This window comes from Anser brachyrhynchus (assembly GCF_964034855.1).
Source record: "Anser brachyrhynchus genome assembly, chromosome: W".
In the NCBI taxonomy this organism is placed as follows: domain Eukaryota; kingdom Metazoa; phylum Chordata; class Aves; order Anseriformes; family Anatidae; genus Anser; species Anser brachyrhynchus.
The window spans coordinates 12377037-12391506 of NC_137704.1; the positions used below are offsets into that span (position 1 = coordinate 12377037).

Below are 14470 nucleotides of genomic sequence, written 5' to 3' on the forward strand. Positions count from 1 at the left end.
TGTCCATATTTACATCCTTGATTGTAGTAGCAGGAGTTTTGACAGCCATTGGTTGTTGCATTATCCCCTGTGTAAGGGGACTTGTCCAACGGTTAATTGAAACTGCACTTTCGAAACAAATGACCATGGATCCACCACCCTACTCAGATAAGATGATGATATTAGAGGAAATGGAAAGCAAAGAAAGTGAAGAAGAGGAAGACATCTACCAAATTACACCTTAGAGCAAAATTTTGCAAAAATCAACAAATTATAAAAAGAGAAAAGGGGGGAATTGTGGGAATGGAAATGTTGTTTTTGCAGTGTTACATTGTATAGAAGGAAGGAATGTGGTATTGAAATATGCTTGCAGTGATAAGAAAGCTTAACAGAAAACCTTGTAAAATGCAGACAGCCGGACTCCTTAGAGCAATTAGGTGAAAATCACGGTGTCAAGTCAAATCAGATAAGTGATGAAACATTACCACTTCAAACAGTAAAAAAGTCAAAAGAAGCTTGAAATTTAACAGGCCAGCAACTGAAGGCCAGGCATTGTCTGTGAAGCATCAGATAGATTGTGAACCTGGATTACCCAGTCAATGGGGAAACAGGGGAGGGTCCTGTCATCAAAAAGTATATAAACTGTGTTTTGGAACTAGTGGGTGCGCTCTCCTGCTTGTGGGGCGCCCGCCATTGCAATCGCGAATAAATTACTACTTCACTGAGATCCTCGCCTGAGCCTAAGTTATTGGCTACGGAGTGTTTCTCACATCTGCCAGGCAGCTTTCCAGCCACTCATCTCCCAGCCTGTAGCGCTGCTTGGGGTTGTTGTGCCCCAGGTGCAGGACCCGGCACTTGGCCTTGTTGAACTTCATACAGATAGCCTCAGCCCATCGGTCCAGCCTATCCAGATCCTCCTGCAGAGCCTTCCTACCCTCGAGCAGATTGACACTCGTGCCTAATTTGGTGTCATCTGCAAACTTGCTGACAGTGCACTCGATCCCCTCATCCAGATGATCGATAAAGATATTGAAGAGAACTGGTGTGGGAGTGTGGCCATGGGGGTCAACAAGCCCCATGGTTGGTGATAACATCGGACTCTTAACGATGAGGCCATCAGGAATGTAAAGAGTTTTGAGGGAGCAAAGAAGGGTGATTCAGGAGATGCCATGCCGTCTAGGGTTGCTTGTTCTCCAGCCGTTAAAGCATGGAAGTTGCTGGGTGTTTGCTGTTGCCGGGCAAAGTTGTTGACCAATGAAGAGGTAGTGGAAAAGTACTGCTGTGGGGCGAATGGTATAAGAAGGGAGCCTGTCCTGAATAAGGGATAGAATGAAGTTGTGCCCTCACTCTGAGAGATGAAGTTACGCCCTCAGTAAGAGAGAGTTGAAGTTATGTCATCAATAAAGTAGTAGCAGTTACTGATCCTGAAAGAACCCTGGTGTCCGTGTGGTCATTTCGCCACAAACTGGCCCTAATACTGAGCCCTGGGGGACTCCACTAGTGACCGGCCTCCAACTGGATTTAACTCCATTCACCAGGACTCTTTGGGCCCGGCTATCCAGCCAGTTTTTAACCCAGCGAAGCGTATGCCGGTCCAAGCCATGAGCAGCCAGTTTCTTCAGGAGAATGTTGTGGGAAACGGTGTCAAAAGCCTTACTGAAATCAAGGTAAACCACATCCACAGCCTTTCCCTCATCCACTAAGCGCGTCACTTTGTCATAGAAGGAGATCAGGTTCGTCAAGCAGGACCTGCCTTTCATAAACCCATGCTGACTGGGCCTGATCGCCTGGTTGCCCTGCAAGTGCCGCATGATGACACTCAGTCTGCTCCATGAGCTTCCCTGGCACTGAGGTCAAACTAACAGGCCTATAGTTTCCCGGGTCTACCCTCCGGCCCTTCTTGTAGATGGGCGTCACGTTTGCTAGCCGCCAGTCGACTGGGACCTCCCCTGATAGCCAGGACTGCTGATAAATGATGGAAAGCGGCTTGGTCGGCTCTTCCGCCAGTTCTCTCAGTACCCTCGGGTGGATCCCATCCGGCCCCATCAACTTGCGTACATCTAAGTGCTGTAGCAGGTCGCCAACCACTTCCTCGTGGATTATGAGGGCCACATGCTGCTCCCCATCCCCTTTCACCAGCTCAGGGTACTGGGTATCCAGAGAACAACTGGTCTTGACGCTAAAGCCTGAGGCAAAGGCGGCATTAAGCACCTCAGCCTTTTCCTCATCTCTTGTCACTAAGTTTCACCCCGCATCCAGTAAAGGACGGAAATTCTCCTTAGTCCTCCGTTTCGTGTTTATGTATTTATAAAACCATTTTCTTTTATCTTTAACAGCAGTAGCCAGATTGAGCTCCAGATGAGCTTTGGCCTTTCTAATTTTGTCCCTGCACAGCCTTACAACATCTTTATAGTCCTCCTGAGTGGCCCGCCCTCTTTTCCAAAGGTCATAAACCCTCTTTTTTTTCCTATGCTCTAGCCACAGCTCTCTGTTCAGCCAGGTCGGTCTTCTTCTGCGTCAGCTCATCTTTGGGCACGTGGGGGGGGACAGACCGCTCCTGAGCCTTTAAGATTTCCTCCTTGAAGAGTGCCCAGCCTTCCTGGACTCCTCTGCCCTTCAGAACTACCTCCCAAGGGACTCTGCCAACCAGTGTCCTGAACAGCTCAGTCTGCCCTCTGCAAGTCCAAGACAGCAGTTTTACTGTTCCCCCTCCTGACTTCGCCAAGAATAGAGAACTATACCATTTCGTGGTCACTCTGCCCAAGACAGCTCCTGACAACCACATCTCTCACCAGTCCGTCACTGTTTGTGAACAGAAGGTCTAGCGGGGCACCTCCCCCAGTAGGCTCACTAACCAGCTGAATCAGGAAACTATCTTCCACGCTCTCCAGAAACCTCCTAGACTGCTTCCTCTAAGCTGTATTGTATTTCCAGGATACGTCTGGGAAGTTGAAGTCCCCCACAAGAACAAGTGCTGACGATTTCACAACTTCTGCCAGCTTCCTGTAGAACTCTTCATCCGTCTCCACATCCTGGTTTGGTGGTCTATAACAGCCCCCCACCAGGATGCCTGCCTTGTTGGCCTTCCCACTGATCCTAACCCATAGGGACTCAACCTTATCATTCCCAGCCTGGAGTTCCACAACATCAACATCAAAAGATTCTCTAATGTAGAGAGCCACACCACCACCCCTTCTGTGCTGCCTGTCCCTTCTGAAGAGCCTATAGCCAGTCATTGCAGCACTCCAGTCATGGGAGTGGTCCCACCACGTTTCCGTGATGGCAACCAAGTCATAGCTTGCCTGCTGCACGATGGCTTCCAGCTCCTCTTGTTTGTTGCCCATGCTGCGTGCATTAGTGTAGATGCACTTCAGTTGGGCCATTGCCCTCTCCACCGGCCCTGACTTTGTTCCCCCTGGCACACCTCTAACGAGCCTTATTTCATCCCCGTCCCCCTTCTTACCTAGTTTAAAGCCCTGCCAATGAGCCCTGCCAGCTCCTGGGCTAGGATCCGTTTTCCCCTTAGATAGGTGGGACCCACCTGCAGTTATCAGGCCGGGTGCCGAGTAAATCTCCCCGTGGTCAAAAAAAACAAAACTTCTGTGTTGGCACCAGCCTCTGAGCCACGTGTTTATCAGGTGAGCTTTCCGTGTCCTCTCTGTACCCCTCCCTGCCACTGTAGGGATGGAGGAAAACACCACCTGTACTCCCGCTCCATCTACTAACTGCCCCAGTCCCCTAAAGTCCCGTTTGATAGCCTTCAGGTGGGGGTGCCACCCTTGCTGGGCTGGTCCTGTGTTGGTTTCTCCATAGGCAGCGGTTCTTTGGTAGCTGCTCCATGTGTGGGTCTGTGCTGTAGGATCCGTTGGGAGCGGGTTGCACCATCTTGGGACCTGCATGGGCAGCAGATCCCCCCCCGATCACCTGCTCCTGCATTGGCTTCTCTCCACGGGCTGCACTGTGGAGTTCTGCTCTGCCATGGTACACCATGGGCTGCGAGGGGGGACAACAACCTGCTCCATCATGGCCCTCTCCACGGGCTTTGGCTCCAGCACCTGGAGCACCTTCTCCTTCTCCTTCTTCACTGACCTTGGTGTCTGCAAGGGTATTTCTCACTCCTCACTCTCCCAGCTGCTGTTGTGCAGCAGTGTTTCGTTTTGGTTTTGTTTTCTTCCAGCTGAAACTGGCCCTTTTCTGACGTGGGAGCTTTTGTATTCTTCTCACAGAGGCCACCACTACAGCCCCCCACTACCAGAACCTTGCCATGTGAACCCAATACACTAGGGCAGCTAGGTCATCGTTGCCCTGCAAAGTATCAGGGCTTAAATTAACTAATGAAACTCTAAAAGGTAAAGGGGGTAGAAGGGACTGGGATAACAGTGCCACATTCTGGGGACACCAAGCTGAGACTAGGGGATAAAATGATCAATGGGCAATTATTGTATGTACCTGAGTGTGGGAGAAGAATTCGCAGGGAGCTTTGTGCTGTTTTGTGGGAAAGGAATTCGCAGGTGGCTTCATGCTGTTTCACACGTCCCTGAGTTAATGAGGAAAACAGCGGTAGAACCAAAAACTTGAGCAAGGACGAGATAAAGTAAATTGGCTACAGTGTTAAAGATGAGCTTTGGGCAGTAGCCAATTGCTGGCTGGCTCGAGGCGCGTCTGAGGGTCTCTAACCAATTGTAAGACAGATTCGGGTGCATGGACAGCGTGTGGGGCTACGGGAAAAGTATATGTAGTGGTGAAAAATGGCAATAAAGGTCCTGCTGTTGAAGAGCCATCAGCTGTCCGTGTCGTGCTTGCCTTCAATTGGTGACCCCGACATGATCAGGAAGGAGCAGCGCTGTACGAGAGTCTGAACGGAACCCAGCCAAACGGATCAAGCTCGCAGCTGGACTGCAGCTTCGACCCTGGGACATCACCTGGAGGACAGGTGAGCGTCTGGGCATTAATCATGGGAGCTAGCCTTTCGGCAGAGGAAGAGGCTATAGTGAAATTACTAAAGCAACTCCTAATAGACAGGGGAGTAAAATATGATCCGTTTAAGATAAAGCTATTATTGAAAATTTTGCAAAAACAAGGGTTCCCCTCAATGGCTTCTACAGTATTTGATGTAAAAACTTGGGACCAAGCGGGGGAAAAAATATGGGAAGCAGCATCCAGTGGGGATACTAATGCTGCTGAGGTGATGACTACGTGGTGGCTGGTGACAGAGACTTTAAGATCGTGGCAGGCAGAAAAGGAAGTACAGAATGCCGCTGCCCAGGCAATAACAGCAGCCGAACCGAGATCAGAGCCTGCAAGGTCACCAGAGCACTGCAATTTGATAGACCTGGGGGATGACAAGGAAGAGGGCCGCGGACCGCCGCCGCAGAGCCCCTCCCCGCTGCCGCCGCAGAACCCCTCCCCGCTGACCCCCTCGGCTCCCGCCTTGCTTGCCCCTGATAATGCCTCTCTGGGAGCCCGAGCTTTCGACCCGCGGGAACGATGGGAGCTGGTGCGCCGAGAAGTGCTAAAAGACGGGGACCCGGTGGGAATGGCTTTCCCGGTGCAGGTGCGACCCAACGGTCCAAATGAATATAATGCCTTCCAATGGGATCTAATTAAGGAATTGAGAAAGACTGTGACTACATATGGATTACATGCACCATTTACTCAGTCATTGTTAGAAAACGTTATGACTGGTCACTTGCTGGTGCCGTACGATTGCCGTCAGATAGCCGCGATGATTTTAACGCCAACACAAAAATTACTGTGGGAGCAAAAATGGAAAGAAGCGTGCGAATTGGCCGCCCTGCGTAACCTGGACCGGCAGCCCGGCGACCCCCTCCGGGGAGCCGGGATCCCACAGTTGATGGGGACTGAGCCGTTATTTGATCCGAGATTGCAGGCTAGGCTCAACGATGCCATCTTGCGGCAGTCCGCGTCTCTGGCCTTCCAGGCTATGTTGAAGTTGCCTGAAGTTGGAAAAGTCCAGCCATCATTTACCAGCATTAGGCAACAAATTACCGAGCCTTATATGCAATTCATTGATAGATTGCGAGACGCTTTGGACAAACAAATTGACAACCGCGAGGCCAAAGAGGTCCTTATACTAAAACTGGCAGTGCAAAATGCAAACACAGACTGTAAGAAAATACTCCAAGCCCTGCCTGCTAATACTACACTGGTACAAATGATAGAGGCTTGCAATCGAGTCGGATCCATAGAACATCACACTGCCGCTTTGGCCGGAGCTTTTGCTGCTGCGCTTAAAACCGGGCGAAAACGGTGTTTTCGCTGTCGAGCCACGGGGCATTTTGCCACCGAATGCCCACAGCGAGGAGCGGGGGGGGGAACGCGGTAACTCTGCCCCTCCCACTGTTTGCCCACGGTGCGGCACGGGATGGCACTGGGCTAGCCAGTGCCGTTCGACGCATAATGCAGAGGGACAACCTTTACAACCGCGGCAGGGAAACAGGAAGCAGAGCGCGGGGCGGGGCCGCGCGATGACACAAGTGCCCCGGCCCTCCTTCGTGGGCGGGCCGTCCTCGCGGAAGTCACCGCCCTGGGCGATGATGACTACCGGGCTGCGACCGCAGCCGCCCACTGCTCCAGCGATCCCGTCCACTACGTCACCGTGGATTCCCTCACAGCCAGAACCTGAGGAAGCGCCGGATTAGATGTTTCCACAGTAACGAGCTGCACCCTTTGGGACACTCGGGTCCGCAAAATACCTCTAAACGTAAAGGGACCAATAGGGAAGGGATGCAGCCCCCTCTTGCTAGGGCGGTCTAGCACCCCACTAACGGGTCTTTTTGTACTGCCTGGAGTAATCGATGCTGAATATGAAGGAATAATACAAGCAATGGCATGGACTCCTTTGACTTGCGGAAAACGGACTCCACAATCAGTAAGATTGTGAAGTAGGTATGTTTATTCAGCGCTGGGCAGCACGGGGGGTAGTCCCGCCAAAGTCGTGCGTGCCTGACGCGGCAACTTGCCTTGGTTATATGCAGTAAAGAGTTACATATGCATGAAGTTTCACAATACGCCTATACATACTCATAACCTGTCCCTGCTTCGTATTAAAATTAGTTCCAAGGAGTCATTTCCATAAACTCCTCCCACCTGCGCTTGCGCAGTGTATTCTGGTGGTGGTCGTCGGGGGTCGTGGGGATGAAGATTGATGACTCTTCCTCATCACCGCTAGTTGACCTCTTGTCTCTGCGCAGACTCAGTTGCTTCTTGGATCTTGTCCATCCACAGGACCAGTTTCTACCAGTTTCTTAAGATAGGCTCACACTCTTATTAAGAGACTGACCTTGGTAAAGGGGCCCAAGGCTTCTTGCTTTAATTAATTTGCACAAGCACCATAGTTAGTAAAGACACTAAGTAGGATCCTAGTTTCATGCCGTCAGCACTCTATCTCTACTTGATAAGATTCCCCTAACTCCCTCTCTCAGTCCCCCCTTTTCTAAAAAGTTAGTAAATTCTTTTACTATTTCTAGGTTCAATATAGTGTTTCTCTATCTAACACTCCTTCAAAGTATCTGTTAGACTCCAGTTTCCGTCTGAGTTGGTTCTTTTTCTACTCGCTGTAGGAGTTTCCCGTACTCTTAAAACACCATAAGATACATCGGATCACTACACAAAGAACCATGAACAAAACCACGACCACGATTACTGTGATAAACAACTGTTTCAACCAGGTTAGGTTTGGCAACCAGGAAGTCAATTTTTCTACCAAGTCTGTAAATCCCCAGGACGTGTCATCCTGAGCTACTGCATGCAAAATTTTATTCCTTTCCCAAATCTTCTCCAGGTCGGTCTCAATCTGTTTTTGTTTGTTAACATATACACAGCAAGTTTGGTTTATGATTGTACACAGTCCTCCCTCCTTGGCTAAAAGCATATCTAATCCCATCCTATTCTGAAGTACTACTTTGTGTAGGGAGGAAATTTCTTCCTGTAATGCCGAAAGAACATCAGCTGTGGTATTTTCAATAATTTCTAATGTGGCTGAGATATTATAGGTTTTTCTATTTCACTTATTCCCAGGGATGGAATCAACCACCTTACAAAACTATGGAATCCCGTGGGTCTCATCACGAGGGGGTTATTCGGAACAGTACGTGTTTGTCTCCATAAGGTCCGGACTATTCCCGGAGGTGGTTTAGTGAATATACCCCCTCGAGGGCTAAGATAGCCCCCAATACAATGACCCTTCCAATTTAAGGGTAAGCTTTTCCTAGCACGCCCATCTCCACATAGGCAATAGAATCCTTTTTGTAGCTTGCAAATTTGCATGAGAGAATTGAGGCTGTGAGATCCTGAGTTCGTATCCTTTTTATCAGCACATATTGTGACACCTACACCATAATCTCTAATTTTAGTAAGATTAAAAGTTCCTACATATTCTGCCATACTACAGTTGTCAGGTTCCTGGGCTAAATAACTAAGTGGACCTATACCTATGCATGAGGTTTTATCATTTAAGCATCTCGTGTATACGTTAACATTTTCGTGTGGGAGTAGTTCAAATCTCTCCCCTAGATGTTCACGATCATCCTTGCCAAATGGACATGTTCCATTTCTTGGGTACGCAAAGGTCAATGTCCAATTCATACTGCGTATGCCCCATACGGGGAATTCTAGGTTGCCTCTAGGCAGCACTGTGCACACCCAACAGTCAGAAAGGTTGAAACTATCACTCACTGCCTGGGTGAGTTTCACATAGGTATTGTGCACCCACTGTTCAGTTTCCTTGACCAATGATACCATTAAGACTGTGAGAAATGTAACCTTCCAGGTTGCACCTGAGTAACCTTCCATGGGGTCTTGGGTGCCTTTTTCACTCTGGTGTGATAGATCCAGGCATTCTGCTCCTTGATTCTTGTCGCTGTGACCTGGAACAGTCCTTCCCGCTGTGGTTTCAAGGTCTTCTCTGCAAGAGACTTTACATACACATAATCTCCAGGTTGTATATTGTGCACTGGTCCATCTAACCCTCTACCCCAAGTCCCACTCACATGCTGTCCAATTTCATCGAGCTGTTTACCTAAGGCCACCATATAGGAGGTCATAATTTCATCCCCAGCTTGCATGGATATCCCTCTTTGTATTCCATAGAGTCATCCATATAAGATTTCAAAGGGGCTTAACCCTTCCTTTGCCCTTGGTATACGCAAAAGGGCTAAAGGAAGAGACTGAGGCCAGACCAAATTTGCATCTTCTCCCAGTTTCACAATTTGCTGTTTGATTAAGTGGTTCATTTTTCTACTTGGCCACTCGACTGAGGGCGATATGAAGTTGCCAGTCTGTACCCAAATGGCGGCTAATTTCTTGTACCACTCTTGAGATAAAGTGTGGTCCCCTGTCAGAGGATATAGTTGCTGGAACTCCAAAATGTGGTATTATTTCTTGTATCTTAATTACCTCCCGAGCCTTGGCTGTTCTAGTTGGGAATGCTTCTGGCCATCCTGAAAAGGTGTCAGTTAATACCGATAAATACTGATACCCCCCTTTTCTTGGGAGTTCAAAAAAATAATTTGCCACTGTTTGGAGCTTGATTACTTTTATACCTGTCTAACAATGGTATACAAATTAGGCCCTATCCATTTTCTATTTAAAAACTCTTATACTACTTCAGCTCCCCAGCATGTTTTATTATGTTCTACAATTACCATTCAATTTAATATGATATCACAATTCACCCATCATTTATTTACATTAAACCTGCAGGTAACATTTTCCATTTACATCTTAGAATATTATACTTCATTTTCTGAAGCTTTTGTTAATGCCTGATTTTCTGTTCTTGGTACTAGTGCCAAAATTTGACTCTCAGGGGCCCGTTCTGCCACCCCTTTGGCTCCTGCATCAGCCAATCTATTTCCCTCTTCAATATCAGTATCCCCTAGTTGATGTCCTTTAATGTCAACTTTAGTAGGCAGGTATACTGCTTGGAGTAATTTCAGTATCTCTTCTGCATGTTTAATTGAGGAAGATAAAAGTCCTCTCTCTCCTTCCAAATTGCCCTGTGTGCATGCACCACACCAAAGGCATATTTCAAATCTGTCCAAATGTTTGCCAGCTCAAAAGCTCTTATCAAGGCGATGATTTCTGCCTTTTGGGCTGATGTTTGTTACCGCATATCCTGTGAGGCGAAGTCCGTGGCGGACGAAGCTGCTGCCATCTGTATACCAATCCTCCGCATCTTCTAGGGGTGTATCCTTTAGGTCTGGTTAGCTGGAGTATACAGTGTCCATGGTCTTGATGCAATCATGAATGGGTAATCTGGAAACTCTGTTACTAAGGAAAGAGGCTGGGTTCACAGTATTAGTGCCAAAAAACATTTAGTAAACTAATAGTCCATTATACACATTCCTTTTCTTCTTCATACTGCAACAGTGTCCCCTTTTCCCGAAGGGGACTTTCAAGCTTCAAGATCACAGGCTAGTTGTTTCCCGAATATGGTGGGGCTATTCTTGAACCCCTGTGGTTCTTTCTTTCTTTCTAGGCTCACACTCTTATTAAGAGACTGACCTTGGTAAAGGGGCCCAAGGCTTCTTGCTTTAATTAATTTGCACAAGCACCATAGTTAGTAAAGACACTAAGTAGGATCCTAGTTTCATGCCGTCAGCACTCTATCTCTACTTGATAAGATTCCCCTAACTCCCTCTCTCAGTCCCCCCTTTTCTAAAAAGTTAGTAAATTCTCTAAAAGTTAGTAAATTATTATATTCTCCTAACTCCCTCTCTCACCTTCTCCTGCAATGCTCATACCCAAGGGGACTAGAATTGCACAGTTAATACTATTTAAAGCCATAGTTCCACAAGCAGAGACGCGTGACTGACACGACGCGGGGTTTGGATCGGTGGGACTCCCATCAGTTTTTTGGGCCTCGGCCATCACCATTAAGAGACCTACACTGACCCTAACACTTCATCACCCAAAGGCCAACCCCTCAAGTGCACAAATAACCGTATTAATGGATACCGGGGCAGATGTCACAGTAATTGCTCTTCAGGATTGGCCCAAAGGTTGGCCGTTAGATTCCACCACAAAAGGCCTTGTGGGAGTTGGTGGTGTCTCCGATACTTTTCAGAGCCGGTATATGCTTACCATTAAGACTCATGAAGGCTCACTCTATAACATCCGGCCATATGCTGCCCTCATACCTGTCAGTCTCCTGGGGAGGGATGTGATGGGACAGGGTGAGTTCACTCTGAGCTTTCCGGAAAATTTTCAATAGCGGCCATTGACGAGCGACCGCGCATGAGACTCACCTGGAGAACTGATACTCCAGTGTGGGTGAATCAATGGCCGCTTCCTGCGGAAAAGGTCGCTGCTCTCCAAGAACTTGTCCAAGAACAGTTACAATTGGGACACATTACCCCCACAACCAGCCCCTGGAATTCATCTGTGTTTGTTATTAAAAAGAAAAGCAGGAAATGGCGATTACTTCACGATTTACATCAAATAAACAATGCAATGGAGGACATGGGAGCTCCCCAGCCTGGATTACCTTCTCCTGCTATGATCCCTTGAAATTGGAATATAGTAATTATTGATTTAAAGGACTGCTTCTTTACTATTCCACTTACTTCACCCTGCTGATGCTCCTCAATTCGCGTTCCCCAAATCAGTAAGACCGAACCAATGGATAGGTATTATTGGACTGTGCTGCCTCAAGGGATGAAAAATTCCCCAACAATTTGCCAAACATACGTAGCAGGAGTGCTACGCCCCGTATGCAAGCGATTCCCGCACGTATACATCTATCATTATATGGACGACATATTGCTCTCCAGTCCGACAGAAAACTTAACGCAAGAAGTACTGCCTGCTCTATGGCAGGAGTTCCAGACATGGGGATTACAAATCGTGCCGGAAAAAATTCAAATGGAGGCGCCTTGGAAATATTTAGGCTGGAAGGTACTGCAGCACAGTATTCAACCCCAAAATGTAGCCATTACAATGGAAATTCGCACGCTCAATGATGTCCAGAAGCTTATAGGGAATATAAATTGGATAAGGACGCAATGCGGAATTGACAACCATACACTAGCACCCCTGTTCGAGTTGTTAAAAGGGGACACTGATATTAATGCGCCCTGCCGCCTGACTAATGAAGCCAGGGCAGCACTAAACCGTATAGAGGAGAAGATCTCTGCCCAATAATGCCAGCGGCAAGCAGAAAATTTACCCATTCAGCTCTACATATGCAACCAGAATCCACAACCTTTAGCTATTATTGCGCAATGGGACTCCAATGCAACAGACCCGTTGCTGCTATTAGAATGGGTGTTTCTACCCCACCAACCGACAAAGACGCTTGCCACCCGCATTGAAATGTTTTCAGATTTGATTAGGAAGGGTAGAGAACAAATTATAGAAATGGCCGGAGAAGAGCCAAAATCCATTATCATTCCGATAGTTAAAGACTATCTTGATTGGTGCCTCCAGAATAGCTTAGAGCTACAATCAGCCCTTTCGGGTTTCAAGGGTCAACTTGATATACATCTCCCATCTCATAAAATGCTTACTTTTTATAATAATGTACAGGTTGAGGACAAGCCACTATATTGATGGCACCCAGTCCAAGGACAAACAGTATTCACAGTCGGGTCAGGGAGAACAAGAAAAGCTGTAGTCGTGTGGGAACAAGGAGGCCACTGGCAACATGTGATAGAAACAATACAGGGCTCCCCTCAGATAGTAGAATTACATGCGGTAGCAATGACATTCAAGCAACGGGACCAGGCTCCACTAAATATTGTCTCTGATTCATATTATGCAGTAGGAGTAGCACAACGAATTGAAAGATCTCAGATCAAACACACCCAGAACGAGGCACTATTCTTAAAATTTAAAGAGTTATTATTTCTTGTAGAGCACCGTACCCACCCTTATTGCGTGATCCACATTAGAAGTCATACGACACTCCCGGGATTCTTTACAGAAGGAAATGCCCGGGCCGATCAATTGACTAACATTGCATTCCAAGTCCCAGTGCCAAATACATTGTCCCAGGCTCATTTATCACATCAATTCTTCCACCAGGCTGCAAAGGCATTGTCCAAACAGTTTGCCATCCCCATAGGAGATGCTAAGCTTATAGTACAGACCTGCCCGGATTGTCAAAAATGATCAGGCCCACTGACTACAGTTAATCCTAGGGGCCTCTCTTCTCTTCAGCTTTGGCAAACTGACGTTACTCACATTCCCGAGTTCGGGAGGCTAAAATACGTTCACGTGTCCATAGATTCTTTTTCGCATGCGCGCTGGGCCTCTGCGATGACGGGCGAAACAAGCCGTCACGCACAGGCGCATTTCTGTGCGGCCTTCACTGCCCTTGGAATCCCTAAAGAAATAAAAACTGATAATGGCCCAGCTTATGCAAGCTGCTCTACGCGACTTTTTTCCCATACCTGGGGTATCACTCACAAGACAGGCATCCCACACTCACCCACAGGACAAGCAATAGTAGAACGTGTTCACCGCACATTAAAGGACTTATTGGCTAAACAGAAAAAGGGGGAGACACAGGAGACCCTGCAGAATAGATTAAACAAAGTGGTATATGTCATAAATCATTTGACACTACCTTTTCAATACAAAGAAATACCACCTATAATTAAGCATTTTAAATCAATGGAATCAGGACTAACATCCATTCCAACAGGAAAAGCAATGGTTATGATGAGAAATCTGGATACTGGGGGGTGGGAAGGACCATATCCCCTAATAACCTGGGAGCGAGGGTACGCTTGTGTTTCCACAGGGCAAGGACCACGATGGGTGCCAGCTCGTGGCATGCGACCATGATTGGGACCATCATCCTCGTCCACCTCTGCAGCTTCGGTGCCTCCTGGGTCTCAGTCCAGCCCAGACTGTGGGTGACCCATTCGGTGATAATCTGGAGCTGATTAATACAGCAGTGCACTAAAGGTTAGATGGGAGGAGGTTCCTGGATCTGGTGGAGCCAATGAAACGACCCATCTACAACATGTCTGGTGGGGAACCCAGCAGATAACAAAGACTGGACTGTCTACTTACTGCAAACGCCCCTAGAGCCACAGGAATTAGATATCCTGAGATGTGTAACAGTAATAGCATGTGTAAGATTTAATTGCTCAAGAAAAAAAAAATAAGGTCAATGCCACACTTGCTCCTTATTGCAATGCATCTCTTTGCTGTCATTATACAAATTATAATAGCATCCTTCCTTGCGCCAGGAGCCGCTCTGCTCGGCTGTGGGATTGACTGTGGAACGGACGCCCCTAGGTGCACCCCGAGCATTTTTTCCTCGGAGGGGTCTCCACTCTCAGCCGCTCACCACGGGAGTAGACAAGGACCTCCTGAAGCTGTGGACAAATTATTTTAAGTGATATTTTCTTGTGGTATGAATGAGAAATGCAAGAGGCCTCTTTGCGTGATTGTGTGATTGTGCTGTGTGAGTAAGAAGCAGCATCGCTGCGAAGCAATATCCCTAGCGCTTAATGAC

The 14470-nt window shown here is 47.7% G+C and overlaps 2 protein-coding genes across 2 annotated transcripts in view; both read right to left on the reverse strand.

Annotated features, from left to right (window-relative positions):
• The window catches only part of LOC308184985 (uncharacterized protein), a gene marked incomplete at its 5' end in the record, with an annotated part of 185793 nt that extends 180858 nt beyond the window's left edge, over nucleotides 1-4935 (reverse strand). The window contains one exon of the mRNA XM_080572529.1: nucleotides 4829-4935. Within this exon, the coding sequence (XP_080428655.1) occupies nucleotides 4829-4935 (107 nt within the window). The remainder of the gene's footprint in view (nucleotides 1-4828) is intronic.
• LOC308184722 (uncharacterized protein) overlaps nucleotides 1-14470 on the reverse strand; it is a 362730-nt gene that overhangs the window by 175776 nt on the left and 172484 nt on the right. The window contains exon 2 of the mRNA XM_080572096.1: nucleotides 10143-10285. The gene's annotated coding sequence lies outside the window, so the exon portion shown is untranslated. The remainder of the gene's footprint in view (nucleotides 1-10142; nucleotides 10286-14470) is intronic.